Source organism: Podarcis melisellensis (genome assembly GCF_964234715.1).
Source record: "Podarcis melisellensis genome assembly, chromosome: 14".
Classification (NCBI taxonomy): domain Eukaryota; kingdom Metazoa; phylum Chordata; class Lepidosauria; order Squamata; family Lacertidae; genus Podarcis; species Podarcis melisellensis.
Window position 1 is genome coordinate 2,114,016 of NC_138546.1, and position 26,946 is coordinate 2,140,961.

The 26,946-nt window shown below is 46.3% G+C and overlaps 1 protein-coding gene across 6 annotated transcripts in view; it reads right to left on the reverse strand.

The window, feature by feature from the left end:
* Window positions 1-26,946, reverse strand: part of SDK1 (sidekick cell adhesion molecule 1) — a 597,718-nt gene that overhangs the window by 106,791 nt on the left and 463,981 nt on the right. For all 6 annotated transcript variants that reach the window (XM_081889040.1, XM_081889039.1, XM_081889043.1 and 3 more), the window contains exons 24-26: window positions 7,478-7,587; window positions 3,801-3,951; window positions 1,549-1,786 (exon numbers count right to left, since the gene is read on the reverse strand). In XM_081889040.1, the coding sequence (XP_081745166.1) occupies window positions 1,549-1,786; window positions 3,801-3,951; window positions 7,478-7,587 (499 nt within the window). The remainder of the gene's footprint in view (window positions 1-1,548; window positions 1,787-3,800; window positions 3,952-7,477; window positions 7,588-26,946) is intronic.

Genomic DNA, 26,946 nt, shown 5'->3' on the forward strand with positions numbered 1-26,946 from the left:
CCTGATCACCTCATCTGTCTCCTGAAAAATCTTTATGTGGGACAAGAAGCTTCAGTTAGAACTGGATATGGAACAACTGATTGGTTCAAAATTGGGAAAGGAGTGCGACAAGGCTGTATATTGTCTCCCTGCTTATTTAACTTATATGCAGAATTCATCATACGAAAGGCTGGGCTGGATGAATCCCTAGCCAGAATTAAGATTGCTGGAAGAAATATTAACAACCTCAGATATGCAGATGACACAACCTTGATGGCAGAAAGTGAGGAGGAATTAAAGAACCTTTTAATGAGGGTGAAAGAGGAGAGCGCAAAGTATGTTCTGAAGCTCAACATCAAAAAAACGAAGATCATGGCCACTGATCCCATCACCTCCTGGCAAATAGAAGGGGAAGAAATGGAGGCAGTGAGAGATTTTACTTTCTTGGGCTCCATGATCACTGCAGATGGTGACAGCAGCCACGAAATTAAAAGACACCTGCTTCTTGGGAGAAAAGCAATGTCAAACCTAGACAGCATCTTAAAAAGCAGAGACATCACCTTGCCAACAAAGGTCCGTATAGTTAAAGCTATGGTTTTCCCAGTAGTGATGTATGGAATTTAGAGCTGGACCATAAAGAAGGCTGATTGCCAAGAATTGATGCTTTTGAATTATGGTGCTGGAGGAGACGTCAAACGTATCCATTCTTAAAGAAATCAGCCCAGAGTGCTCACTGGAAGGACAGATCGTGAAGCTGAGGCTCCAATACTTTGGCCACCTCATGAGAAGAGAAGACTCCCTGGAAAAGACCCTGATTTTGGGAAAGATGGAGGGCACAAGGAGAAGGGGACGACAGAGGACGAGATGGCTGGACAGTGTTCTCGAAGCTACCAGCATGAGTTTGACTAAACTGGGGAGGCAGTGGAAGACAGGAGTGCCTGGCGTGCTCTGGTCCAGGGGATCATGAAGAGTCGGACACGACTAAATGACTAAACAACAACAGCAACAAATCCAATGTCAGCTTGCATTGGGCCCAGGCTACCTGAAAGATCATGTCTCCCTGTATGAACTTGCCTGGGTGCTAAGATCCTCAGATAAGCATCTTCTCTCAGTCCCATCAACACACTTAGTAGCCACACAAGAGACAGAGAGAATGCATTTTCTGTGGCTGCTCCCAGATGGCGAGATTCCCTTCCAAGGGAGAATAGACTGGCTCCCTTTTTTCCATCCCTCTGCCAGCAGGCTAAGATCCTCATTTTCAGACAGGTCTTTAGAAACTGAAGTGCAGACTGTGCTGACCACTGGGCTCTGTCAGGGCAAACTGTACTCTAATGCTGGTTCTAAGCGTGCTTTAAAGTATTGTAACCATTGTTTTCATGTCATCTAATTACTTTGTACTTCATAACGATGTCTTTAAACAGTGGAAGCAGCCACGAATTCCAGCTTGGGAGAAAGGCAGGATATAAATACATTAAACAAGCCAGCAGCAGGCCAGTGTAAAATCAGAAGGAAAAGCAGATATCATTTTAGGAGTTTAGCAATCACCGAGAGTCGTCCCACACAACCTACCTGACTCCCGCGTACGACCTCGCATCACCTCGCTCCAGGGTCCTGCCCCAATGGCGTTGAAAGCTTGGATCTGCAGCTCGTATTCTGTCCACTCCTCTAGATCCTCGATGGTGTGCTCCCTCTCCAAGCGATCATTGATTACCTTTGTCAGTATCAGAGGCTGCACATCCACACACCAGTATTTGATCCTGTAACCCACTGACTCTGGGTTCCCATTGTACTGGGAGTCAGGCAATGGCTAGACATGGAGGAAAAGGGTGGCATGTTAGTGATGGGCAAGATGGAGGTTTAAAAGCGCAGGGTGTGGTCTTCGGTGACATTTGTTACCCACATTGGGTCAGATCTTTCAATTGGCACAAACAGGAAGAAACACCATATACTAACAGCCCTTTTATGGATCCCGAGGGAGGTATCTGGAAGGTTTTGTTTTTTTAGGGGGGTTTGCAGGAATTTAGGGGGGAAACCCAATAATACGCTAATGAGGAGTGAGAGTGCTCAGTGACCAAAGAATGTTGAATGTTCATTGACAGGCGGACACCGCCCCTCCCCTCCCAAAAGGAGCACATGAGGGAGAGGTGGAATGAAATGGAATATTCTGGAACAGGGCACACCTAGCTAGCTGGCACCTGAACAGGAAAATGTTGCACTGTAATATTTTGTTCACTTGTGGACCGTGAACATTGAACTTGGCACCAGTACAGTCGTACCTTGGATCTCGAATGACTTGGCTCCCAAACAAATTGGCTCCCAGACGATCGAAACCCGGAAGTGGGTGTTCCGGTTTTCAAATGTTATTTTGGAGGCTGAATGTCTGACGGGGCTCCCACAGCTTCCTGCAGCCGATCAGAAGCCATGCTTGGGGTTTCCAAACGTTTTGGAAGTCGAATGGACTTCCAGAACTGATTCCGACTGTATGCATTTAGGGCCTTGGTGTTAAGGCTGCAGTGGCCAGCCCTGGAGTGGATCAGTCATGTCCATATCTACTTCAGTGGAAGGGGAATGATGGGAATCCCAACCCTGCACAGGATCAGCTCAACATTGCCACAACTTGCAAGCGCGTTGCAGATAGGCAAATCTGTCTTTGCTCCTCAACTCAGGAAGCACAGAATATTCTCCTTTCTTCCTTCTTTCTTTTTTGTCTCATTGGCCCATAAATGAGGCTTTAATTCATGGGTGTAAAAATCTCCGGAGCTGATAGTTCTTTCTGGACCATTATCAGAGATGCACAAATGGCCAGCAACAATATTAATGCAGTTAATTGCAAAGTCACATGATACGCCCCTTTCATCTTTGCCTGCCTCGCTGGCTCTCTGCCCATTCATCCATCTTCTCTGCTTACAATAACTTCCCGCCTCTTTGACTGGGATCCAAAGAGCTACTTTCGGCACACACCCAAAGCTTGGGTGCACCTGGCAGGATCTGCAGCTTGTTCTCCCTTGAGCAGCAAGCTCCCAAGACCAGATGCCAAATACGAGCAGACATTTATTCCCTGTTGTTATAGGAATGCCCTGATGACTTGGAGAATTCAAAGGGGTTCTGAGCATTCAGGAAACGTATGCACAGAATGTTTTCCTGATTGCCAGACGAGCTGCAGCAGTTCCCGCCTTACATATGAACCTCTGGGAGCATCCACTGGGTGCTGAGAAGATAACCAGGAAGAAATATCCTTGGGAAGGCTGTTTGGAGTGGAATAGCAGAGGAAACTGGAATAATTGAATGGATTTCAGTCAGATAGGCTGAGGGGTGGGTACAGCAGTCAGAGCCACATGATAAATTCATTTATCAATGGCCCTGCAATTTATCACCCGATTCCAGAGTTAATCACTTAGCTCTGCAATCTATCACATGGATATAACCTCCACATTGGCACTGTTTCTTTCTGTGTAGGGGAAAAAAATCTCTTTGCAATTTCAGTAACTTAGGATGAAAGTGGCTACACAATGAACCAAATTTCATGGCATTTCTTCAGAAACACATCAACATAAACAAACAAGAGGCAGCATCTGGTCTATTCCAATTATATCACATTTATAATTCCTTGCTATGCTTTTATTGGTTGGTCCATTAGTGAGCACATCCTATCCTGGCATATAGCCAGAAATGTGGAGCTTCAGATATGACCGCAGTGCTTGGGAAAAAGGAAATAAATGGCTTTCTCTGGAAAAGTCATTTGTGAGTTTTGGACTCCTTGCCTAAGGGAAAAGTTTGAATGTTGTTCCTCCTCCTGCGCTGTCTTGTTACAATCAACTTACCACCCAGCGGACCCACAAGCTGGTCTCACTGGCTGTGCGCACAGTCACACTCCCTGGCGCAACGTCTGGCGGTGCCTGGAGAGTTTGGATGACGCGCGACGGCTGGCTGAGCGGACTTTGCCCGACCACATTCACCTGCCTCATCCTGAACCTGAAGGACACAGAGAGGAACAAACAGAAAGTGTACAGAAAGATTTAGAAGAGCCACGTAGGGTTGAAAACAGAACCTCTGGAAATCCTTTTCATCAAACTGATTTTTTTAAAGTGACTGACAGTAGCATTGGTCAAAGATAAATGGCAGGTGACATATGTTCCTTGCTCTGCTACAACTGTGAGATTTTCAAGGGGCAAATAGATTCTTTTTGATCAGATAACTCAGACTGAAAGAATGATAATGACAGCCCACTGAGCAGGTCAAAAAACAGATACTGGAAAGTGCAATATAAGAAAATGGCAGATTTCTTGTTTGGGCTTTCAAGTAATTACAGAAATTTTAGTTTCTAAAATTTCACTCTCAACATGCCACCAACTGTGGCCAAGGTTTGTTCTTGGCTTATGGTTTGTTGGAGCAAAACTAACCAGGATTCCTAGTTGGGATGACAAGCTGAGCCAGAGGTCATGGTTTGTTTCCCCTCAGCACCTGAATATTTCCCTGTTTCATTCTTCATTATTTCATTCTTTATTACAGTTTCACACGAAGACCAAACAGCATCTAAAAATGAACAAGGGTGAGTTTGACTCTCAGCCTCCCTGATTAAAATTTGTTCTCCCCAATTAGAACCGGCCATCATTACCTAAAGCTTTAGTTGGTTAACCCACTGATTAAACCAATTAGAGGTTGCTTCCCTTCTCTTTGCAAATGTGGCTATCACATCGAGTTGAATCCAGAAAGAAGCAACCGTATCCTTAAATCCATTTAGGTTTGAGCAACTTTCTCTGGAATGAGTCCATTGCCAAAGACTTCCCTAATGATCCCTGCCCAAACACCACTGATGTGGAACAAATAGCTTGCCTTTGATGCAAGATTTCCAAATATGAACACTTGGATCAAAACCAATCCCATTTGTTCCAAATTATGACAGCAATCACTCCTCCTTGTGATGGCACCAGTTTTAGAAAAGGCATTAGAGGTGCATACGGCCATCATAACAAAAAGACAGGAGAGACTGTCCGTTCATGCTTCCTTGTGCTAACACGTTAGCTGCTCAACTTGTCCCTGCTGACTGCTGGCTTTCTGGCATTAAAAGACTGGGATTGAAGAAAGGTTGTGCAAGCTTGTGTAATGCCATTAGTCTATCTGCTCAGATCTCGTTAAGGAAGTGCATTAAAGGAAAATGCATTAAGCAAAACAACACCATTAATTTCACAAACTCTGACAGGGCACAGTACAAAAGAAGCACATTTGACAAAGATGCAGTCTAAGTCCAATAATTAGTGCTTTCTATTCCCTCCCACCTTTTCATCATGTAGGAATGCCGTGCCAAGACCTGGCAAGATGATGGAGCTGATAAGCCCAAGTGGCATTTGGGAGACGCGACTCATTTCATCATCTTATGGACAGTCACACAATAGCTTCAGAGGGCTCAAAAGGATGGCGAATGTGAGGGAAGAAATTCAGTTTGGAGATCAATTTGCAAAAGTGTAATGGATGGATCAGAGCAGACTCTTACGTTGGGTTAGCTAGTGTCGTATAATGGACTTCTCATCAAGCAGTGCACCCAGGTAGCATTGCCAGCAGCTGTCCCCCTGCCTGCCCACCCTCCTGTCCTGCTCCTGTGTGGCAATCTGATACAGGGAAATGAAGCAGGAACAGCTTTTAAGTATGATAAGCAAGTAGGTCAGTCAGAGCTATTCCCCAGCATATTCCTTCATGCCTGTTCCCAGGTGACATTATTCATTTGGTCTCATAAACATCCAAAAGTGCTGTTAACGCAATCTATTATGATGATGAAAAATTTCACCCAACTTCAACTCAAAGGCTGGGGCTACAGAGCCAAGGAAATGCATATGCATTACTGTAAAAGTAGCAAAGGTGTTGAGCTGGAATGAAATAAGCCAGAAAGAAAGGCTGTTTCTATTTTCTGGTGCTCGCTTGTTCCTTACAAAGAAGTGCTCCATTTTCCTCTATGAAGAACTCTCTCACCACTTCTGTCCCAACACTTACCTTTATCAGAAGCATATATGAATGCAGCAGATGACTTATATAAATAACTGAATCTGGTCAAACATACACCAGGCCTATTTTCTGAATCGTGGGAACGTGACTCACAGCTGCTAAAAACTCCTCCACTCCAGGATCTCAGAATGCTTTTAGGCAACAATGTTCTATTGTGAAGAGTACTTGCTAAAATAGCAACATTACAGACCTTTGCCCTTGTTCCTCGCCATTTGATATAACTTATTTAGACCGAAATGCCTTGTCAAGAGGGACACATTAAGTTGATGCTGAGGAATAAGTACGAACAAGGGAAATGCTATCAGCAACCTTATTGCATTTGCAAATACTTTCCAGAGACTCTCTTAGATCAGGAACAACAAAAAAAGCCCATGGCACTTTTAAGTCCTAACACATTTATTGTGAAATAAACAGTGGTGGCTGAGAGGCAGGAGGTGAGAAGGGAAGTGAGGCTGATGAAAGTGCCACTGGTTGCCTGCTTTTGTGGTGCCACGCTAATATGCAGCTAACCTTCTATGTATTTTTTTCCAAATGTCATTTTATATTGAAATACGTCATAATATAATTTTATATTGAAATGGTGAGGTTATTTAAAAGTAAATGCGCTGGAGTGTTTGATTTGCATTTATCTGTCTACCTGGTGAAAGTGAAGCCTGCCCTTTGATGTAAAGACATTTGCAGGACAAAAATTAAGGCAAAAACAAATATAGTAAACAAGAGGTTAAAAAGCAACAACAATAAACAAAGCAGCAGTTTAAAAGTGTTTCCACCCCAGTTTTGCACCAAAGCTTTGGTTTGTTTTGTTACCAAAGCCTGGGAATAATGCCTCTCAGGCACCAACCAGACCCAGACCTGCTTAGCTTCAGAAAAGTTATTGCTCCTTAAATCCGCATTTCTGGGGCAGCTTCACAGGCTAAGGAGGAGGAATGTTCAAATATAGTCAAAGAAGGGCAGGCAGAATTGTTAAATTAAATTAGGAGTGGGGTGTCCCTCTTATTGACGGCACTTGACATTGATGGGAGTCTTGTTTGGTTCTGCAACACCCCTGAGTTCATTTAAGTAGAATGATGGGGTTGGGGTGAGAAGAAAAGAAAACTGAGTTATACTGACTTCAGCCACTGAATCAAGCCAAAGTGATATAATGAGCATTCAGCCAATTTCAGTTCAGCTTCCCCACAAACGAAACAAGATCAATTTTAATTGAACTGGTGCAACTTTTAGTCTAGACAAAATCTGCATCAGGTATGTGTTCAGTTATTCAACGGCACTATTTAGCAGTGCACTTTACATACCTTGCTCCCATTGCCAGATTGATTAATTATTTTGCTACGTGAAGGTGACAATTAAAATACATCAAGTGGGGTCGTTGAAGTGCAAACGCTTTCAAGGTGTAAATTTTCCTCCATCATTCCTCCCACCAGCTGCCTGCAGGCTGGGAAGCTGCCCCTCGCTGACACTTGGTAGCATGTTGGCGCAGCAATTAATTACTTGCTGTTCTCACCTGTAATGAGTATAAGGCGTGAGGTTTGGGATCTCCAGCATCTGAGCATCTGATTCTTTCTCCACTTCGCACAAAGTTATCCATTCCTCTTCCTCTCCTATAACACCAACCTGTGGAGAGGATGGGAAGTTATTTTTTCCTTCGTCATTTAGACAACATCACACTTGGGAAATGTTCCTTGGAATATAGTCAGACATGCCCTTTTTCTTTTCAGTGGAGAGAATCACACATTGGTTCCCTGTCTACCCCGTCACCTCCCCTTCCTCTGTTATTTCCCCTGAGTTGAATTATAATTTGTATGATCTTTGGGGCAAGGACCTCTATTTAGTGCCATGAACACTGAGAGCACTAGGTTAGGTAAGTAGCTCAGGCTGAGAGTGAGTGAGTGACTGGCTCACCCAGTAAGCTTTATGGCCAAGTGAATCCTGATATCTTGCAGATCCTAATCCAATGCTCTAACTCAGTGTTTCCCAACCGGTGTTCCGCGGCACACTACTGTGCCGTCAGACATTGGCTGGTGTGCCGTGGGAGGGAGGCGGGCGAGTCGGGCGGTGAGAGGCGGCGGCGGCGAGGATCCGCGTCGAGCCGGGGGCGGCTCCGCGGTGGTGGTGCCGAGTGGCGGGGCAGCGCGTGCAAAAGGGAGGAGCGCGAGACAGCGGAGGAGGAGGAGGCCGGCATGTCCGGGCAGCAGCAGCAACAACAGCAGCAGCAACTCCCGGCGACGGCTCCTCAAGCCCCGCCGCCGCCCCCTCCTCCGCCCGCTATCGCCGCCACCACCACAACAGCCGCCGCCGCCTCAGTTGCCGCCGTCCCTCAGTCCCTCGCTCTGCTGCCTCCTCCCACCCCCAAAGCTTGGAGGTTCCCCGGCAAGGGGGAGGGAAAAAACTTTCACTTTCGTGCGTCCCTCCCGGCGTGACGCTGCGCGCTGACGTCACGGGGCGGGGCTTTAATGGTGGTGTGCCGTGAGATTTTTTTTCAGTAAACAGGTGTGCCGTTGCCCAAAAAAGTTTGGGAAACACTGCTCTAACTATTACCCCACACTGATATTAGAATCCTTGACCTCTGTGCCCACTTCAGTGGGGAACAAAGACCTGCCATTCCCATTTCCCTGATCAAGACTATTGACCATCATTTTCAAGGCATGTTGCAAGTACAAACAAATTGCAAAACCAAAAAATGATTGTTGGCTAAAAAATGGGAAGAGGGCACCAAACTGAACAGCCGAGGGAGGGGAAACCCAGCACAAATTAAGTGACCCTGAAGGCTCAGGCAAACAAAACTCCTAAAAATGGGTGCCAAGTGGATAAGACACTGCAAAGCCAAGGCACCCCAACTGAGGATTCATGGCTTCTGAGAGAAGGGCCTCTCCAGATGGTATCCGCCAACAGGCCATCTTGCACAGGAGCAAGCAGTCCTTTGCAGGCAAAGTAGTTATCCCATCGCCCCTTGCAGTATTCCTTTAAAAGGACACAAAACTCATGGTTACACTCCCCTTGTGAACTGCTGGCTTTCACACAACCCAAGGGAGCCATCAGTAACAATGCTTGATGGTACCACAAGCCCAGTAAGCGGTAGTTCGAGCAGGAAACCAAGCATCGTTTTTTGCAGACAGAGAAAGATCCATAATCCACACAAGATCAATGATGATGGTGGAGATCCAACCCAGAGGTTGATTTCTTGTTATGAGATATGGGATAACATGGAACGTTCTGACTTCCAGCATGGGCTGCTTCAAGGCGCCTCTCATCAGGGAGTAACTCACAAAAACTCAAGGAGTCAGTAATGTTTTATGACTACATGCAAAGCCATATTAAATGTCAAGATTATCCAGTCCACGAGGGACTTTGGTTTCTTAGCATTTAGCTTATTTTCTTCACACATTACATTATTTTATGAAACCATCCCTGGGCTATAAGTGCAACCGTGCTCCGACCCCTGATTTTGCAACTGTCAAATTTCATATAAATTTCCACAGTAAACTTTGCAAAAACATGCATTTTATTTGTTCATGGTAGCATAATTTCTTTTCTTTTCTTTTTGTTATCCTGTTTGTACTGTTCATATGTTTCTAGTGCCCTGGAAGAAGGAATTTTATTGAATACACTGGGTATACAACAAACCACATTTCCAGCACTGGAAATATAGAAGAGGACTCACAGAAAAACAGAGGTAGGTCAGAAAAGTAGGTAGATCCAGGGTACCTATCCTTGCCTGTTGAACAATTAAAAAATAAAAATGCCCACATGCTTCTAGCTGCGAGGGCTAGAATCTTTAAAAATAAAAAATAACTCAGACACTCGGGAGTTTGCTTCAGTGTCTGGAATCTACATTGGATACTACCTCCTGCACTTTGCAGAGTGGAATTTTTTTTGCATCCATTTCCAGAGCTCAGGGATATTGGAGGATCATGCTTCTGTGCAAAGATCTGAAATGGAACAAAAGCCGAAGAACAAAGGAGCTTTAGATATCCCTGCTGGCTAAGCAGCTTGGAGACTATGCAGCGCTTTGTATTAATTAGCCACTGTAAGTGGCCAACAGCCAGCTCAGCAAAGCCCATCTGCAAGAACTGCGCCAGCAGGGTCAGAGCGCTAATAGGGATTTGAAGCATTTCTTCCCCCATGGCACCTTTAGGGGAGAGGGCTGGGCACTCTTAAAGAGGAAGAGATGGGAAAGAAGGCAGCAATGGCCGAGGTCTTAAAACAGCGGGAAGGATACAGCAGGCTAAAAAATTTACAGCAATAAACAGTTGCCGCCAACTTATTGCAGCAACAACACAGTCACAAAAAAAACCCCCACAGCGATCCTCCCACAGTTAAGAAAATGGGTCCGGAAAGTGACATGCAGCTTGAATTTCCACTGCTAAATTGAAAGCCATTTTCTATAGATGCAGGTAGGGCATCCCCCTGATGAAAGCCCTATTTGACAGGCATTGGCAATTAGAGTGGTGAGCACATTCGGTTTCGTAAGAGGAGTGCCACTCAGAGCTGTTTTGGGTCTAGGTCTCTTTGGCTCCCTTTGCCCATCTTTCTCGTCATCATGACAATTTCAATCTTTAGCTGAAGCTCCACCTTAACTAATTAAATTGAAAGGTTTCTACCCCACCTTTCATTCAGACGATCCTTGAGGTAGCTTGCAACAGATGGCAATGATATAAAGGTAAAGGTAAAGGTACCCCTGCCCGTACGGGCCAGTCTTGACAGACTCTGGGGTTGTGCGCCCATCTCACTTAAGAGGCCAGGGGCCAGCGCTGTCCGGAGACACTTCCGGGTCACATGGCCAGTGTGACATCGCTGCTCTGGCGAGCCAGAGCTGCACACGGAAACGCCGTTTACCTTCCCGCTGGTAAGCGGTCCCTATTTATCTACTTGCACCCGGAGGTGCTTTCGAACTGCTAGGTTGGCAGGCGCTGGGACCGAGCAGCGGGAGCGCACCCCGCAGCAGGGATTCGAACCGCCGACCTTTCGATCAGCAAGTCCTAGGCGCTGAGGCTTTAACCCACAGCGCCACCTGTGTCCCACGGCAATGATATAGAATGCAATAAAACAGAATGAAGAAACAACAGACACTTGCAGGCCTTAAGAGTCTACAGCTCTGCAGTCCCGGGGCAACTTGCTGCTAGAGCAGTTCTTTCTGCCAGGGAGGGGACAAAATGAAAGGCTGCCCATCTCCCTGCTGTGCTCTTCCTACTGCAATCCACAAAAATCATCGAGGTACCTGGGAAATCCATGATGAGAAAGAAAGATGGGAAGCTACCTTGTACTGAATCAGCCCATTGATCCATCTATCTCAGCAGCTCTTCAGATGTTCAAAGGGGACAGGTGGGTTTCCATTCCAGTCCCACCTGGGGATGCCAGAGATTAGGAGCAGGCAAATGTCACAGCAAAGGAGTGCAACCCCACAGTAGCCCTTAGTGGCCGTGGGGAGAGGGCGCTTCCCTTCAGGAAAGTGGCTTAAAAGCCCCAATTTCCTTCATGTCCTTCTTTGTGTGCCTCCTCCTCAAGAGTTCTGGAGGGTGGCAACACGAGAACAGGGCCTTCTGTGCAGTGGCTCCCTGTCTGTGGAATGCTCTCCCCAGGAAAGTACGCCTGGGGCCTTCCTTATACACCTTTAGGTGCCAGGCAAAAACGTACCATTTTTAATCAGGCCTTTGGTTGATTTGATTGACATTTTATGTCCTTTTGAAACGTGGTTTTTTTTGTGGGTGGTGGGTGGTGAGTGGGTATTGCTATATTGTGGTTTAATGTTTTGATTTTGTTCTGCGAACCGCCCCGAGACCTCTGGGTATAGGGCAGTATATAAATTCAATAAATAAGTGAAGAAAAATAAAATGACAGAAAGGTGGGCTAGAAATGGAATAATGCAAAGATAAACGCAATAGGCTGCCAGGGCTCGGGTCAGGTGTAGGGCAGCAAAAAACCCCAAAAAACAGATCTCCAGAACTTAGTAAAGTTAACTCTTTCTTCAAAGTGAAACAGAAGCACTCTGGTCTAGTGGTCCCAGCAACCCGTCTCTGCAGATCTTGCCTGGAGGAGGCAGGAGTGAGGACTGAACGCCTTGCCTTCTCAGAACCCATTAATGCTACTCCTTCCCTGGGTCTTTCCAAAGCAGTCTCAAACTACGCCTGCGAACAACTGATTTCAGCCCACTTCATTTCCCTGTGTGCCCTGGGAGACCAAGGGGATGGGGAGAAGCCTGGCTTCTGCAGCAGGAGGGGGGGACTCCTGGGCTTCAGTGTTCTGGCCCCACACCTCTCCAGACCCCTCGTCTGCCTCCGAGTCTGAACTGTCCTCTCCCTGACTTCCTGCTCACTAAACCCTGTTACCTCCTCTGCATATGACCCTTCCTCCTCCCAATCTGCTCTCCCCCCTTCTCCCTCTGACCCCTCACTGTCATCCCACCACCAATCCCCTGGCTCTGAGCCGACTTCCCAGGGGGCTCCCTTGGGGGTTTCCCTGCTGCCGACTCCCACCAATCCTCTGCATCCAGCCAGTCTGTGGTATAGACTATCGGTGTCCATGGTATTTTTCAAAGTAATATAAAAGAAATCAAAAAGCAGGAAAAGAAAAGAGAAGGCCCCATGCAGTGAGGAGCTTACAGTAGGAAATGGGGAGGCGAGCAGCTTTCTGAACGTTACTCTTTAAACAATTTACACTCATGGAGCAACAAATGGGCAAGCACCAAGAAAGGATGTCCCGAGTGAGTCTTCAAGCTAGAGCACAGCTTTCAATCATTAAAGAAGATGATTGGTAAGGTCTCAGAGGGGACGGCTGACTCAGGTTATGCCTGGCATATGAGAAGATTCCTCCTTGAAAAGCCAGCTGGATGACAGGTGGCCTGCTACCTGCTTGGGGGCCTGGGAGGCCAGAGATAGAATGGCTGCAGTCCAGAGACAATAATTATATCTCTCTCCTGCCTGGAAATTGCTGAACGTTGTTTTATAATGGAGACAAGGGGTGGGGGGGGGGAGGAAACACAACCGAGCACTTTGCCTTCTCTCAGTAGAAATAGCAAGCAAGAATTCAGAACAGAGTTAAATTGGTTTCCCAGTCAATGGAAGAACTCACTGCCCAATAGACATGGAGAGTTAGTAGAGGCTTGGGATGGGCTCCTGGGTGTTTCCCACCAGGTCTCTGAAAAGCCTCATCTTTTTTTTAAGGGGTAGCATCTCAGCTCCTTTCTTCCCACAGAAGCAAAGGGCTCTCCAGCTCTACTGCAAAGTGCTCTATAGCTAAGCTGTACCAGGAGATGCTCAGATATCTGGAGGATGGTTCATTGGTGTTTGTGGACTCCAGCAGAAGTGAGCATCACCATCTCACCCTATGCAGTCTGTATATTTCATTCTCCCAGCAAGCCAAGGCATAACTCCATGTTGCATGGGAATTCCATGAGCAGGAATATAGATGGAATGCTGCCTCAGTATGAGTCAGAACAATGGTCCATCTAGCTCAGTATTTTCTATGAACGGCCTTGGTTCTGTATACCTGAAGGAGCGTCTCCACCCCCATTGTTCAGCCCGGACACTGAGATCCAGCGCCGAGGGCCTTCTGGCGGTTCCCTCACTGCGAGAAGCCAAGTTACAGGGAACCAGGCAGAGGGCCTGCTCGGTAGTGGCGCCTTCCCTGTGGAACGCCCTCCCTTCAGATGTGAAGGAAATAAGCAGCTATCCTATCTTTAAAAGACATCCGAAGGCAGCCCTGTTCAGGGAAGTTTTTAATATTTAACGCTGTACTGGTTTTAACACTTGATTGGAAGCCGCCCAGAGTGGCTGGGGAAACTCAGCCAGATGGGTGGGGTATAAATAAATTATTATTATTATTATTATTATTGTTATTATTATTATTATTATTCTAACTAGGAGCAGCTCTTCAGGGTTTCAAAAGCAAAAGGGGTGGTCCTCCTTCCCATTCCTACAGAGAGATGCCAGAGATTGGGAGCAGGAACACTTTGCTTGTGTACCCCACCCACTAGCCACAGACTTCGCCTACAACCCCCTCAAAGTTCAGCTGTGAGCTATATTGCCTTAATTAAAGGCTAATAAAGCCCTGGTCCTTTCATCCGACAGCCCTTACGTTGGATGGGATAGAAATGTAATAAGCAATTAAACCCCTGCCTACAAGCATAATTGATTCAATACACCAATCTGGCAAAAATATTGTGTGCATTTCAAATACCTCTCCGCTAAGGCTGACAAAATCTTATTTAGAAAGTAACAAAAAGAAGGTATAGAAGTATAAGGAGCAAGGCCTAATCCTATCATCCATTTCGGCAAGTATTCATATTCGAGGTTTGTGATCTCAAAATTCTCCTAACACAATCTCATGCCAAATGGACATTCCTGAAAATAAATGTTTAGCTTATGGCAAGACCCACAATATCTAATACATTTTTCAAGCACAGAAAGATCAAATATAAGGCATGAGCATTGCTTTCTTAGCCTCAATAACTGCAGCCTTACATCAAGATCTTTATAAAAATCAATGAGAAGTTTCATGTAAGCCAAAAGCATTTTCTCTCCAAGAAAACTTATAAAGACATTCCTTTTACACCAGATGTGTGAAACCTCACTTGAATCTGAAGTAATTGGTGCTCACAATACGGTAAATCGACCTTGAAAAATGCAGCTTGCCCACTTGTGTCTGCATTGGTAAATTTTCATGACAGTTTTGCAAGGGCGCAGTAAATGTCCAAGAGAACACCCTTATATATTCTCCCCAGTCTGCTTGGCTTATGAACGGCATTTCCAATCTGTCTTGATCATCAATTCTTTGACGAGGATGGGATGGGAAAGGAATAAAGTTTAAAGTCAAGACAACTTTGGTAGGGAGGCAATATCCATGATGGCCAACGAGAATGGAAAGGGCAATGCAAGGAAGTCAATATCACTTTTTTATTGGAACCATTTCTCTTGGTGAGCATACGAGTTTTCGAGTTGCACAAAACTTTTCCTGTAAATGAATAAAGAAGTTTTAAGATAAACTCTATGACAAGGTTGCAGTTGACCTGTTTAGACTACAATCCCATGCAATCTTAATTGGGCATAAGCTCCATTGAACCCACTGCGGCTTATTTATGAGAAAACATGCGGATGATTTTCCTGTTCATTTCATATATGAACTCCAAAAAAAGGGATAGTTTGTGCTCTCCTATCTTCATCAGAAACAAGTTCTACAGTATTATGATCCAAAGTAGTAGTATTATTATTATTATTATTATTATTATTATTATTATTATTAATATTATTATTATTATTATTTTACTTGGCATAATCAGAGTCTTTTTGATCAGAGGTTTGATGGCCCAGAAACTTGCAAGTATTTTAATGAATTGGGACCTGCTTCAAAATATGCAACACATCTGACGACCATGTAGACAAAAGTGTGCAAGCCAGATACGGCTTTCATGCCCAAGTGAGGATCTGATGGGAAGACTGGCTGTTGCTTCCCAGCACGGTTAGGCAGAACGTAAGACATATATTCACAAGCAGTGAATCTGGTGGCCATGCAGCTTTCATACATTTTCCTATGAGAAAGTATGAAGCAAACTGGACCAGTTTGATGTGGCCCTAAGGCCTAGACTTGATACAGAGGTGAAGTTGTCTTTGGCAACTCTCTGATACCAAGGCGCTGAAATCAGTTTTGGTGCAGTAATAGAAAAACTTCTCTAGGAGTCACACAAAACCAAGTGCTTGGAGAGAGGGACTATGGCCTGTCACTCAGCTCAGATATGAATGCAGACTCTCAGTGAAAATCTGTAACTTTTCAAGTACAGGCAAATTTGAGACAGCATGTGGCAAAGTCAAGACCAAGCTCAGCATGGATGGGACCCAAGACTCCATGTTACTGCCAAACTCCTTGAAGCATATCCTGACCCTGCCAAGAATTGAAAAGATAAGCAGTCTGTGAGGGTTTTGGTGGGATGTGCAAGATAAGAAAGCCCCTGAGATTTAAAAGATTTTAAAAGAAAAATGATTCCAGCCAAAGTTAATTAAATACCAGAATGAAAAGTAAGAGTCGCCTCTTTTTCTTTCCCAAAGACAAATGGTAATATGAAAGGTGGGAAATGTTTCCCAAGCAAGAAATGGTGATCAGCTCCTCGTCACTTTCAATGGGAACACAATGTTTCTCCATTGTTACCCAGGCACCCTGTGTTCAGCAATAGTTCAGGCTATGTCACTGTTTTCATTATAGAGGTTTATAACTCAGTCATTTGAAATCGCTTTGGGATGAAATTTGGTACACAGCCTGTCAGCCCGGATGCAATTTTTTCCTCTTACAAAAGAGTACTTAAATCGATTCAGCTGTTTTTGATTTAAAGATCGGCAAAAGCATAAAATTGTCAGAGTCTCGGGCACTTTATTTACCAAGCTCTAAAGTGAAAACGACATCAAGAGGAGCGCCTCATACAATGGATGAATCCTAATAGCTCTGTTGACATTGAAAATCGGACTTAACCCGTGGAACTAGAGAAACTCGTAGAGAAGTTTGCCAGTGCAGTCCTAAACTAAGTGCATCTGTGGCTAAGCACAACAGTCACATTTCATGGTATTTCCCAACACAATGGCAATATGTATTATGTGTTGAGCATCTTAAAAGACTAGATACTGTGCAGAATTCATTTAAACACAGGCTGAGTCGAAATAAGCTTGCAGTTCAATACAGGAAAGGGCTATGTAAAGGGGCTGTTGCTCTATGGCCTAAGCCCCAGTTTGTGTACAGGGAGTGGGGGGCCGGCAATCATGCTGCATGCCAGCTGCACCAGTGGACCCACCATATCCATTAGTGCTATGGTGAACTTCCCAGTCATGCAATTCCCACCAATGTTAACCCAGCACGCAATGTTAAACTGATAGCAAACAGGTGTTGCAGTTAGCGTAAGAAGCACTGGAAAAACTGCTGCCACTATATGCCAACAAAGTCATCCCCAAAGCTTGGGATGACTTCAACGCCAAAACAAAAATGGCATGATTGCATGTCCTTTGGAACAGACTTTAATAGATTTATCAAAATTTCTCTTCTGAATCTTGGGACCCTTCCCAGAGTTTGCGACAAGTTGCATGTTTTACAATAGCAATCTCTAAATACAGCTGTATAGTTTTTAACATAAATGGCCTAATTCGTTGATTTATTTTTTTTAAAGAAGAGATGCCTTTGCTTTGAAATTCAGCTTTGCTTTATTATGCTGGGTTCAAGTGTACAGTCTGAGGGAGATGAAAAATTAGCACTAATAAATTTTAATAGACCTTTTAAGAAGTATGTCATATGGCTCTTCTATAAATCAAGATGATGGGATTACAAATTCAAGAACATCTTGACCTGCCATGAGGTAAGGAATAAAAAAAAACTGATTCTGCTCTCACAAGAGAGGGAATAAAAATGAACAGACCTATTGGCATAAAAACGTGAGAGAATGCCCATACATAGAAAATGCAGAAAGGAAGAAAAACCAACTCATGAAGAATTTAGGATCGATTTTTGAATTGAATATGATGTTTGAGAGATGCTTGGCTGTTTCTTGACAAGCACTGATTCACTGGGAAGTTTTCATGGGGAAGCCTTGAAGAAAACATTGGGAGCTGCCATAGGTGGTCGATCTGTTGTCCTCCAGATGTGGTAAACTCCATCTTGATTCAGCCAGTGATGATGGCTGCTGCTGTCCAACAACCTCTGGAGGGTCACAGACTAAGTGCCCTCTACCAATGGCATTAAATTAACTCACCTAATTTGGGCATTTGGTGTATTTATTTTTGTACTTGATGGTTGTTTTTAAATTTTCAGATACTGTTGAAAGTTTGTTTAGTCAGTTTAGAGGTGTAGGGGTGAAGCACTTGGTCACTGGCAGAACCTGGTTGATTCCATGTGTTCAAAAGGTTTTGAGGGACTTCATGTTTTCCTGCATGGGAAGCTAGTTTTGAAATGAAGATTCCAAAAGCAGCTTGCAATACCCTGTGTTTGGTATGTGTTTGTTTGTTAATTTTTTAAAAAACTAAACCTATCCAGAAACCCTAGTAGGCATGTCAGCTGGATGCTGGCCATATATATTTCTGACTATCGCATTTCCCTCCAGGTGGCTGGGTCTTTGTAGGTGCATTGGGATTGCAATGTATCCAAAATTTGTAACCTGAAAAAAAAAATGTGTTCCCACTGCAATCCTGTAGCAACTTGCCTGAGAATCAGCTTCATTGAAATCAATGGGACTTACTTCTGAGTAGACTAAGCTCAAGCTGTTTGTCTTATTGACAAACATTTGACTATCAACAAACTTCCTCAGATGTTCTGCCAGAAGAGGAACCTCCAAATTCACTTCAAAGTTTGCTTCGGGCAAAATCTGGTGATCGCTTAGGGATGATCTATATCCGTACAAATGGGATTATAATAACCCTTCTGAGAAATGTCACTGGTTCCTATTCAGTTTTGCTTAAGGATCAACCAACACATTTGCTTGGGGTGGGGAAGTTTGCTTTAGGCAAGATTTTGATAGGCACCTGTTTCCTGAAGGATGCGGGGTGGTAGAAATATATTAGCAACCTGGCTGTCTAGTATTTATTTATTTTTTTAATGGCACAAACTACCTAAGCTGATACTAAAGGCTGCTGCAGCATTTTATTAGATTATAAGGCAGCCCTGTTTCGGAAAGCGTTTAATGTTTGATGTGGTTCACCTCCTCTCATGTATTTTGTTGGAAGCCGCATAAAGTGACAAGGGTAACCCAGACAGATGGGTGGAGTATAATAAATTCATTATTCCTATTACTCTGCCTTTGCCCTGTGCTCTTTAGCGCCAAATCAGAACAAATAGAAAAGCAGATTGCTGTTTGTTCCGATTCAGTACTGAACTGCAGGCTTTCCTGGGAGAAAGTAGCAGGGCAAATGGAAGTGAGCCCACACTTAACATGGACTGATTGCAACACTGGAGATGTCTGCCGTGATATCAGTTTCCAGATTCAAGTGCCAGCTTCGTGCCTAGGACTTATTAACTGTGATGGGACGATGAGCTGCTTGTGCGTAAAATGCAAGTCCCTCAGAGTTTGATCAGGTTTTCAAACCTCTGCCTGTGACGGAGCCCCTCCAGCATGGCTGCGTCAATCACTAGTAGAATCCGAAAGTGGCTGCTTTCGGAAACGTTTCCAACATAAAAGCTCCTTAACGGAAACACGTCGTCTGGCCTCTCGGCGTGACAGTTTCCGTCGAGGTGTGGGTGTCCCTATAGGAGGTCCTGAGACCTCCCCACTGGTTTCGCTTGAAGCGTCTCTGAGCCATCCCTCCGACTCACTTTCCCTTGGAGTTCTTGCTCGCCCTCTACTGGTTCCCTCTTCCGCTGCTACTGCTCTCTCAACCTCAGGGAGCCTTTGCACCTGCGGCGCTTTAGATGTCAGTTCCCTGACATCCACCTCCCCTCCAGGGCCCCCTTCACCCCCTCCCGTCTCCTCTCCTACTGGCGGTGAGGAGGTAAAACCCCTGAAAGAACCTCCCTCATCTTCCGACGTCGCGAACACTTCCTTCCACTTGTTGCTGTTCCTACTCTCTAGGTACTCTTCGTCATCAGAGTCCACTCCATCTTCCAACTCCGACTCCGCGAACCCTTCCATTTCCTCTTCCTCATCGGTGGTGCCGAAATACTCCCTCCTAAACCTTGCTATAGGCTGAGGTTTCCTCGGGAACCTTTGGTGGAACGTTTCTGTTAAAACCTCGTCATTGACTTCCTCTGCACTTACCCAGGTGTTTTCTGACTCCGGTTCCCCTTCCCACGCCACCAAATACTCCACCTGATTACCCTTCCACCTGGAATCGAGGATTTCCGCTACATGGTTGCGGCGTTCCCTCTCTTCCAAGGCTGGTCCCCTGACGTGCTCCCCTTCACGTCCCCCCCTGTATGGTGACAGTAACGACCTGTGGAACACTGGGTGCAATTTCATGTGGTTGGGTAATCGGAGTTTGAAAGCTACCGGGTTGACCTGCTGAATCACCTCAAAGGGTCCCAATCTTCTGGGCCTCAGTTTCTTACAACCCCCTTTGAACGGCAACCCTTGGGTTGACAACCACACTTGATCCCCCACCCTTATGGTTTCACCTTCCCTTCTGTTCTTGTCTGCCTGCTTCTTATATTGTGCCTTGGCCCTTTCTAAGTTGAGCTGGAGCTGCTGATGGATGGCTTCCATCTCTTCTACAAAATGTTCAGCCGCTGGAACGCTCCATCTCTCCCCTCCTTCCCCTGGAAATGCCCTGGGGTGACACCCGTAATTAGCCAAAAAGGGACTCATCCCTGTGGACACATTCTCCGCATTATTGTAGGCAAATTCTGCCAACGCCAACTTTTCGACCCAATCGTTCTCTCTGTCATTGACATAACACCTAAGATATTGTTGAAGAATGCCATTTGCCCTTTCCGCCTGCCCGTTGGTTTCAGGGTGCCGGGCAGTTGAAAAATTAACTTCCACGTGTAGCAAGCTCATGAGCTTCCTCCAGAACCTGGAAGTAAATTGTTTGCCTCGATCTGAGATCACCCTCGAGGGAGCCCCGTGCAACCTAAAGATATGTTCCACAAACAACTTCGCCGTTTCTTCCGCTGTGACTGCATGTGAGCATGCTACAAAATGGCACATCTTAGTTAACAGGTCTACTACTACCATGATGGCTGTTTTCCCCTTGGACCTTGGCAGATCCGTCATAAAATCTATTGATATCGCTTCCCAAGGCCGTTCTGGTGTGGGTAAAGGTTCTAATAACCCTGCCGGCGCCCTTCTTTCCCCTTTGGCTCGCTGACATTGGTCACACCCTCTTACATACTCCCTTACATCTTCCCTCACCTTAGGCCACCAAAATTCCCTGGTAACCAACCACATGGTTTTGTGTTGCCCAAAATGTCCCGCCGTGGGGCTATCATGCAACTGCTTGAGTACTCTCCCCCTCAATTCACCTTCGGGTATATACAGTGCCCCTTTGTAATACAATGCCCCATTTCTTTCCTCAAAACCTCCGGGGCTCTCGCCCTCCCCCCTGAGACCTCTGAGCTTATCCTGGGCATATTCATCATTTTCCGTTTCCTCCACCAGTTCCCGTTGCCCCACCAGCGCCGCCCCACACACCCAGCGGTCCTCCGGGATGACATGTCTCTCTTCGATCACCTCCTCCCCTTCCCAATATTCTGGTTTGCGTGAGAGCGCATCCGCCCTGACGTTTTCTGGGCCTGGCACATAACAAATCTCAAAGTTAAATTTGGAGAATTCCTGTGCCCATCTCACTTGTCGTTGGTTGAGCACTCGAGCTGTTCTCCAATACTCTAAATTTTTGTGGTCGGTGCACACTTGCACCTTGTGTTGTGCCCCAATTAATAAATGTCTCCACCTCCGGAATGCTTCGTGAATGGCAAGTAGTTCCCTGTCATACACCGTGTAATTCCTCTCGGACTTATTCAGTTTCCGCGAGAAGAATGCACACGGTCTCCACTCCGACGCACTCCTCCCCGGTTGAAGAAGGACCGCCCCTATAGCCCGGTCGGATGCATCTGTTTCCACTCTCATGGGTTTTTGTAAATCCACATGCAGAAGTTGTTCTTCCGAGGCGAAAGCCCTTTTCAGTTCTTCAAAGGCTCGATCCGCCTCCACCGTCCAAACAAATTTCTTCTTGCTGCTGAGGCAGTCGGTGATGGGCGCCGTCAAGTGGGCAAAGTTCTTGATGAACTTCCGATAAAAGTTCCCAAACCCCAAGAATCTTTGCACGTCCTTCTTGGTCTTCGGTGTCTTCCATTCCAGTACCGCTTGAACCTTGCCTGGATCCATGGCCAATCCCTTGTCTGACAAGCGGTACCCCAGGAATTCCACCTCCTTGGTATGAAACTGGCACTTCTCCAGTTTCACCCACAGCTGGTTGGCTTGCAGCCTGCCCAACACTTCTCGAACGTCCCTCACATGCTGTTCCTCATCTTCCGAATACACCAACACGTCGTCTAAAAAGGCCACACAGTTCTTGTAGAGCAAAGGTCCCAGAACGTGGTTTATAAAAGCTTGAAAACAGGCGGAGCCCCCTTGTAGACCGAAGGGCATAACGAGGTATTCAAAGGCTCCCAAAGGGGTAAACATGGTGGTCTTCCATTCATCTCCCTTCCTTATGCGTATCAGATTGTACGCCCCCCGCAGGTCCAGTTTTGTAAAAATCTTTCCCTTCCTTACTCTGGTCAAAATGTCGTCAATTCGGGGCATAGGGAAAGCCAGGGGCTCCGACACTGCATTGAGGCCCCTGAAGTCACACACCAGTCTCGGTTTGTCTGTGTTCTTTTTGTCCACAAAAAACACTGGGCTGCCCCCCACCGCTCGGGACTCTCTGATGAAACCTCGCTTCAAGTTTTTGTCAATGAACTCCCTCAGCTCCTGCATCTCCCTGTCTGACATGGCGTACAGCTTGCCTACTGGGAGTTGGGCCCCTGGGAGTAGGTTGATTTGACAGTCAAAGGGTCTATGCGGTGGCAGTTTGTCTGCTTCCCTTTCGCTGAATACGTTGCTCAGATCTGCGTATTGCGGGGGCACCTTCCCTTTGCCCATCACTTCCATCCCCGCTAGGGTGACTCTGTCTCCTCCCGAGACCTTCCCCTCCTTGCAGTGTTCTAGGCAATGCGCTGACCCAAAGGAGACCACCCTCTGATGCCAGCCCACTAGCGGATCGTGTAGCGCCAGCCAGCTCATCCCCAAAATGATGGGCGCTCCTCCCAGGATGGCCACATTAAACGCTATCTGTTCGGTGTGCCTTGCCACTCTCATTATCATCGGGACAGTCTGTTGGCTAACTTCTCCCCCCAACAGCTCTCTGCCGTCAATCGTAGTCACCTGCAAGGGGTTACTTAAAGGGATGGTCTGTATCTGGTGCTCAGCTGCAAACTCCTTACTCATGAAATTACAGGAGCTGCCTGAATCCAAAAGCGCCTTGACCTTTAGTGGGTGTCCGTTTGGCAGTTCTAGTAACACCTCTATCACTAAAGCAGGTCTGGGAGGTTCTGGCATGGGCACTTTCATTGCTCTTTGGCCTGGCTGCTGTGCCCCGACGGTGGCAGCCAGGCGTTGGCTTTTACTTGCTCCTTGCTTTCCTCTTCCTTTCCCCCAACAGCTCCTGCCATCCCTTGCCATTCCTTTCTTTGTGGGCAGACTCTGGCAAAGTGCCCTGGCTGTTGGCAGAGATAACATCTCTTGGCGCTCTTTCCCTCCTTCTTCCGCCCTTCACTGGGATTTGAAACTGCGCGCGCCCGCGCTGTTCCAACTTCCATCGGCTCTGCCGGCGGGAAAGATGGCTCTGGAATGTCTGGAATGCGGAACTCCCTCCAACGGTCTCCTTTCCCTTCCCGCCTTTCCAAAGCCCTCGCCTCCTGGCGCGCTCCTATGGCCAGCGCAGATTTGGTTAATTGGTCCATAGACTCCACCCTGGGCCCCCGGGAAAGCTCATCTTTGACGGTTGAAGAAAGCCCCTCTTCGAAAAGCATTTGGATGGGCTCCGCCGATAGGTCCCACCCCAATTTATGAATCAGCATAGTAAATTCAGTCCAGTACTCACGGACAGATCTGCTTCCTTGCTGGCAAGCCATTAACTGCCTTCGCACCACCCCCTGCTCAATATCGCTGGAAAACATCAGGTCCATGGCACGAAAAAACTTCCTCGTGTCCTTTAAGATCTCATTATTCGCTGCCATCAGGGGTCTAACCCAATCTTTCGCCCCGGATTCGAGATGGCCAATCACATACGCCACTCGCGATTCCTCGTCGGGGAAGTCATCAAACTGCAAGTTTAGAGCGTATTGCATCTCTGTTCTAAAGGCATGATAGTTCCTGGGATCCCCCCCGAATTTCTGCACCAATCCTGGTACCTTTCTGGCGAGCGGAGTGGTTTTCTCCTTTCCCTTTTCTGCATCCTGAGCCCTCCTCTCCTCAAGCCTCGCCGTTTGCAGCGCCAACTGGATCTCCAACGCTCTGTACCTTTCTTCCAGGCTTGGACCCCCTCCAGCTGCTCCTGCACCCCCGGTTCCGGCTGGGTTGCTCATGATGCTTCTCTCTGCACAAGCTGGCTTTCGGTGACTTTCGGATTGCTGTGATGGGACGATGAGCTGCTTGTGCGTAAAATGCAAGTCCCTCAGAGTTTGATCAGGTTTTCAAACCTCTGCCTGTGACGGAGCCCCTCCAGCATGGCTGCGTCAATCACTAGTAGAATCCGAAAGTGGCTGCTTTCGGAAACGTTTCCAACATAAAAGCTCCTTAACGGAAACACGTCGTCTGGCCTCTCGGCGTGACAGTTTCCGGCGAGGTGTGGGTGTCCCTATAGGAGGTCCTGAGACCTCCCCACTGGTTTCGCTTGAAGCGTCTCTGAGCCATCCCTCCGACTCACTTTCCCTTGGAGTTCTTGCTCGCCCTCTACTGGTTCCCTCTTCCGCTGCTACTGCTCTCTCAACCTCAGGGAGCCTTTGCACCTGCGGCGCTTTAGATGTCAGTTCCCTGACATTAACAAACCAAGGCAGCAAATAATGCTTCTCCCACCAAACTTTTGGAGTGGGCTTCAACTTCAATGCTACAGAGTGGCAAAGACTTTCCTGTCACCTTGGGGACCTTGAATCCTGGTTCTTATCCAAGTTATGCTCTCCAAGTGCCATCTGTCATCTCAAAGGCAATGGAGTACATTTACAGTTGATAAAAGGCTGCTTAACAAAGCCGAAAAAGTATTCTTGCTCTGGGGCTGGGGGGGAGGGGAGCATTCAGAGCCAGGGCTGATGTACAATGCTATTTCAAGCTTACTGATGGAGCCAAGTCACTCTGTAAAGACCATCAGTTCTTCATCAGGTTTATAATCAGCTCCTTTGTACATAGAGGAAACTAAGAAATTGGCTCGGCTCTGCCTCTGCAGTTGGAGACAGCAATTCTTCTGAGTACCAGGTGCTGGAAGCCACAGGAGGAGAGAGGGCTCTTGTGCTTGGGTCCTGCTTGCGGGCTTCCTATTGAAGCATCTGTCTGGCCACTGAGAGACAAGGATGCACTTGAAAAGTTACAGATTTCCCCCGAATGCCAATGGCCCATCTTGCCCAGCCACACTGGTTCCTTTAGATGCATCTCACTTTTCTTTCTTGTTGGAATTGTCTGCATTTGTGCGTTCAATATTTCACTTTTAAGAAACTCCCACCCCTCCTGGACTCCCTTCTCTTTGAATATTTCTGACCATGGGATCTCACCCAGTAGTTCCTTAAAGCAGTCTACTTCAAGTCCAGAGGGCATGTCTGACTACACTCAGTTTTCCCTTGCCTCTGTATCATGAAAGCCAGGAGGCCATGATCCCTTCCTCCCATGTCTCCTAGTACTTCCACTTCGTCAATCAGTTCCTCCCTGTTGGCAAGGCCTCTCCTCCTCCCAGAGGGGAGGGGTTGTGAGCGGGAGCAGCTTCCTGCTGTGGGGCAGGGAGGCGTACTCATCTCCCTGCTCCTGATTGCTTCTGCTGCTGTGGCCAAGCCTTCCAGCTGACCAATAGGGCAGGCTGGTGGGTGGGGCTAGCTGTATTTAAACAGCCGCAGCAGCGCTCAGCTCCCAGCCTGTTCCTGCTTTCTTTGGGTCTCCCTCCCTCCCTCTTAGGTCAGCTTCTTTTGCGTATTGACCTTGCTATGGACCGGTTGGTTGATTGGTTGCCCAAGGGGCCTAGTAAGACTTCTTTTTATCCAGTTGGCAAATTGGCACCAGCCTCTTGGTTCTTTTGCCTACCTCGTAGCAATTCGTCACAACTTTCTGGTATTGGCAGTTAGGCACTGGAATATGTGTGCTGTGTTGGACGATTGGGTATGGGCCATCATCTACCCCTCCTCTTTGGGGTATTCTGTTAAAGGAATCCGAAGGTCGTGGATCCTGTCCGATGCCCTGCTGGTGACTAGGGCCATGGCACGACCCCCGTGACATCATGGGGGAGCTTTGAGTTGTATTTGCATCAACAAGCTCCTCCCATTGGTTGTTAACCCGATATGACTCCCGTGGAGTCTTGTATTGCTGTTTCATCCAGTGCCTAAGCCAATACTACTCACATGCTGTAACCAATAAAAGTTGTGGCCTAATTTTGCCCATTAACCTAAAATAATGTGTCTTTGTGTCTTATTATACTCCTTTGTGGGTGGCAGGCCGTCGACTCACAAGGGCCAGTTCTTCCAGCTTGTGGAAAATGAAATTGTCTGCGAGGCAATGGAGGCATTTGTTAGATCTTACATTAGAGTTTGAGTTCCAACAGATATTTTACTGACTATGGCATTTTGGATATTTGTGTAACAAATGTAATATAGGTACAGTCTTCATGCTCAATAAGAGCTCTGTGTATTTTCTATCCGTGGGTCTGTATTTGACTACAAAAATGTAAAGGGTGAGTAAGCCCTGAGAGATTCATAATACCAGAACTGCTGTGCCTCTGAAATGTGAGAGAAGCATTTTAAAATTAAGTACATTTTAATTTTGCAGTTTGGGAAAATTCTATTTCTGTTGGTGAAACACACTGCCCTTCAGGCAAGTGTTATGACAAGAAGCACACTGAAGAATTTTGTGCTATTGTTAAGGGAACACCCAGATGCCAACTCTGATTCTGTCTAATGATGCAGAGTAAAAGCTTTCAATTTGCAAACCACAGGCTGTTTCCAAGTATACTGCAGACACATGATTTAGAATGACAAAAGAACAGACCAACTCTAAAACTGAGTCTTGCAAAGTAAAATGTTAGCAAGATGCGAAGGAAGGAGCAATTGACTTGGAGCTGTAAAAAGCCAGAGGCAGCAGATAAAGAAAGATTGGCTCGGATTAGCAGGCATTATATTTCAGGCTACTGTTCTTATGTCTTCAGAATGGTTTGCATGGGACATCCAAACACCGATACAAATCCTTATTTCTGCAGTTTAAGAATGATACATCTCAACACAAATGTACCCGGTGTAACTTTTTAAAGCAAAATGTAGAATAGAAACCATTAAGATGAAGAACCTGGG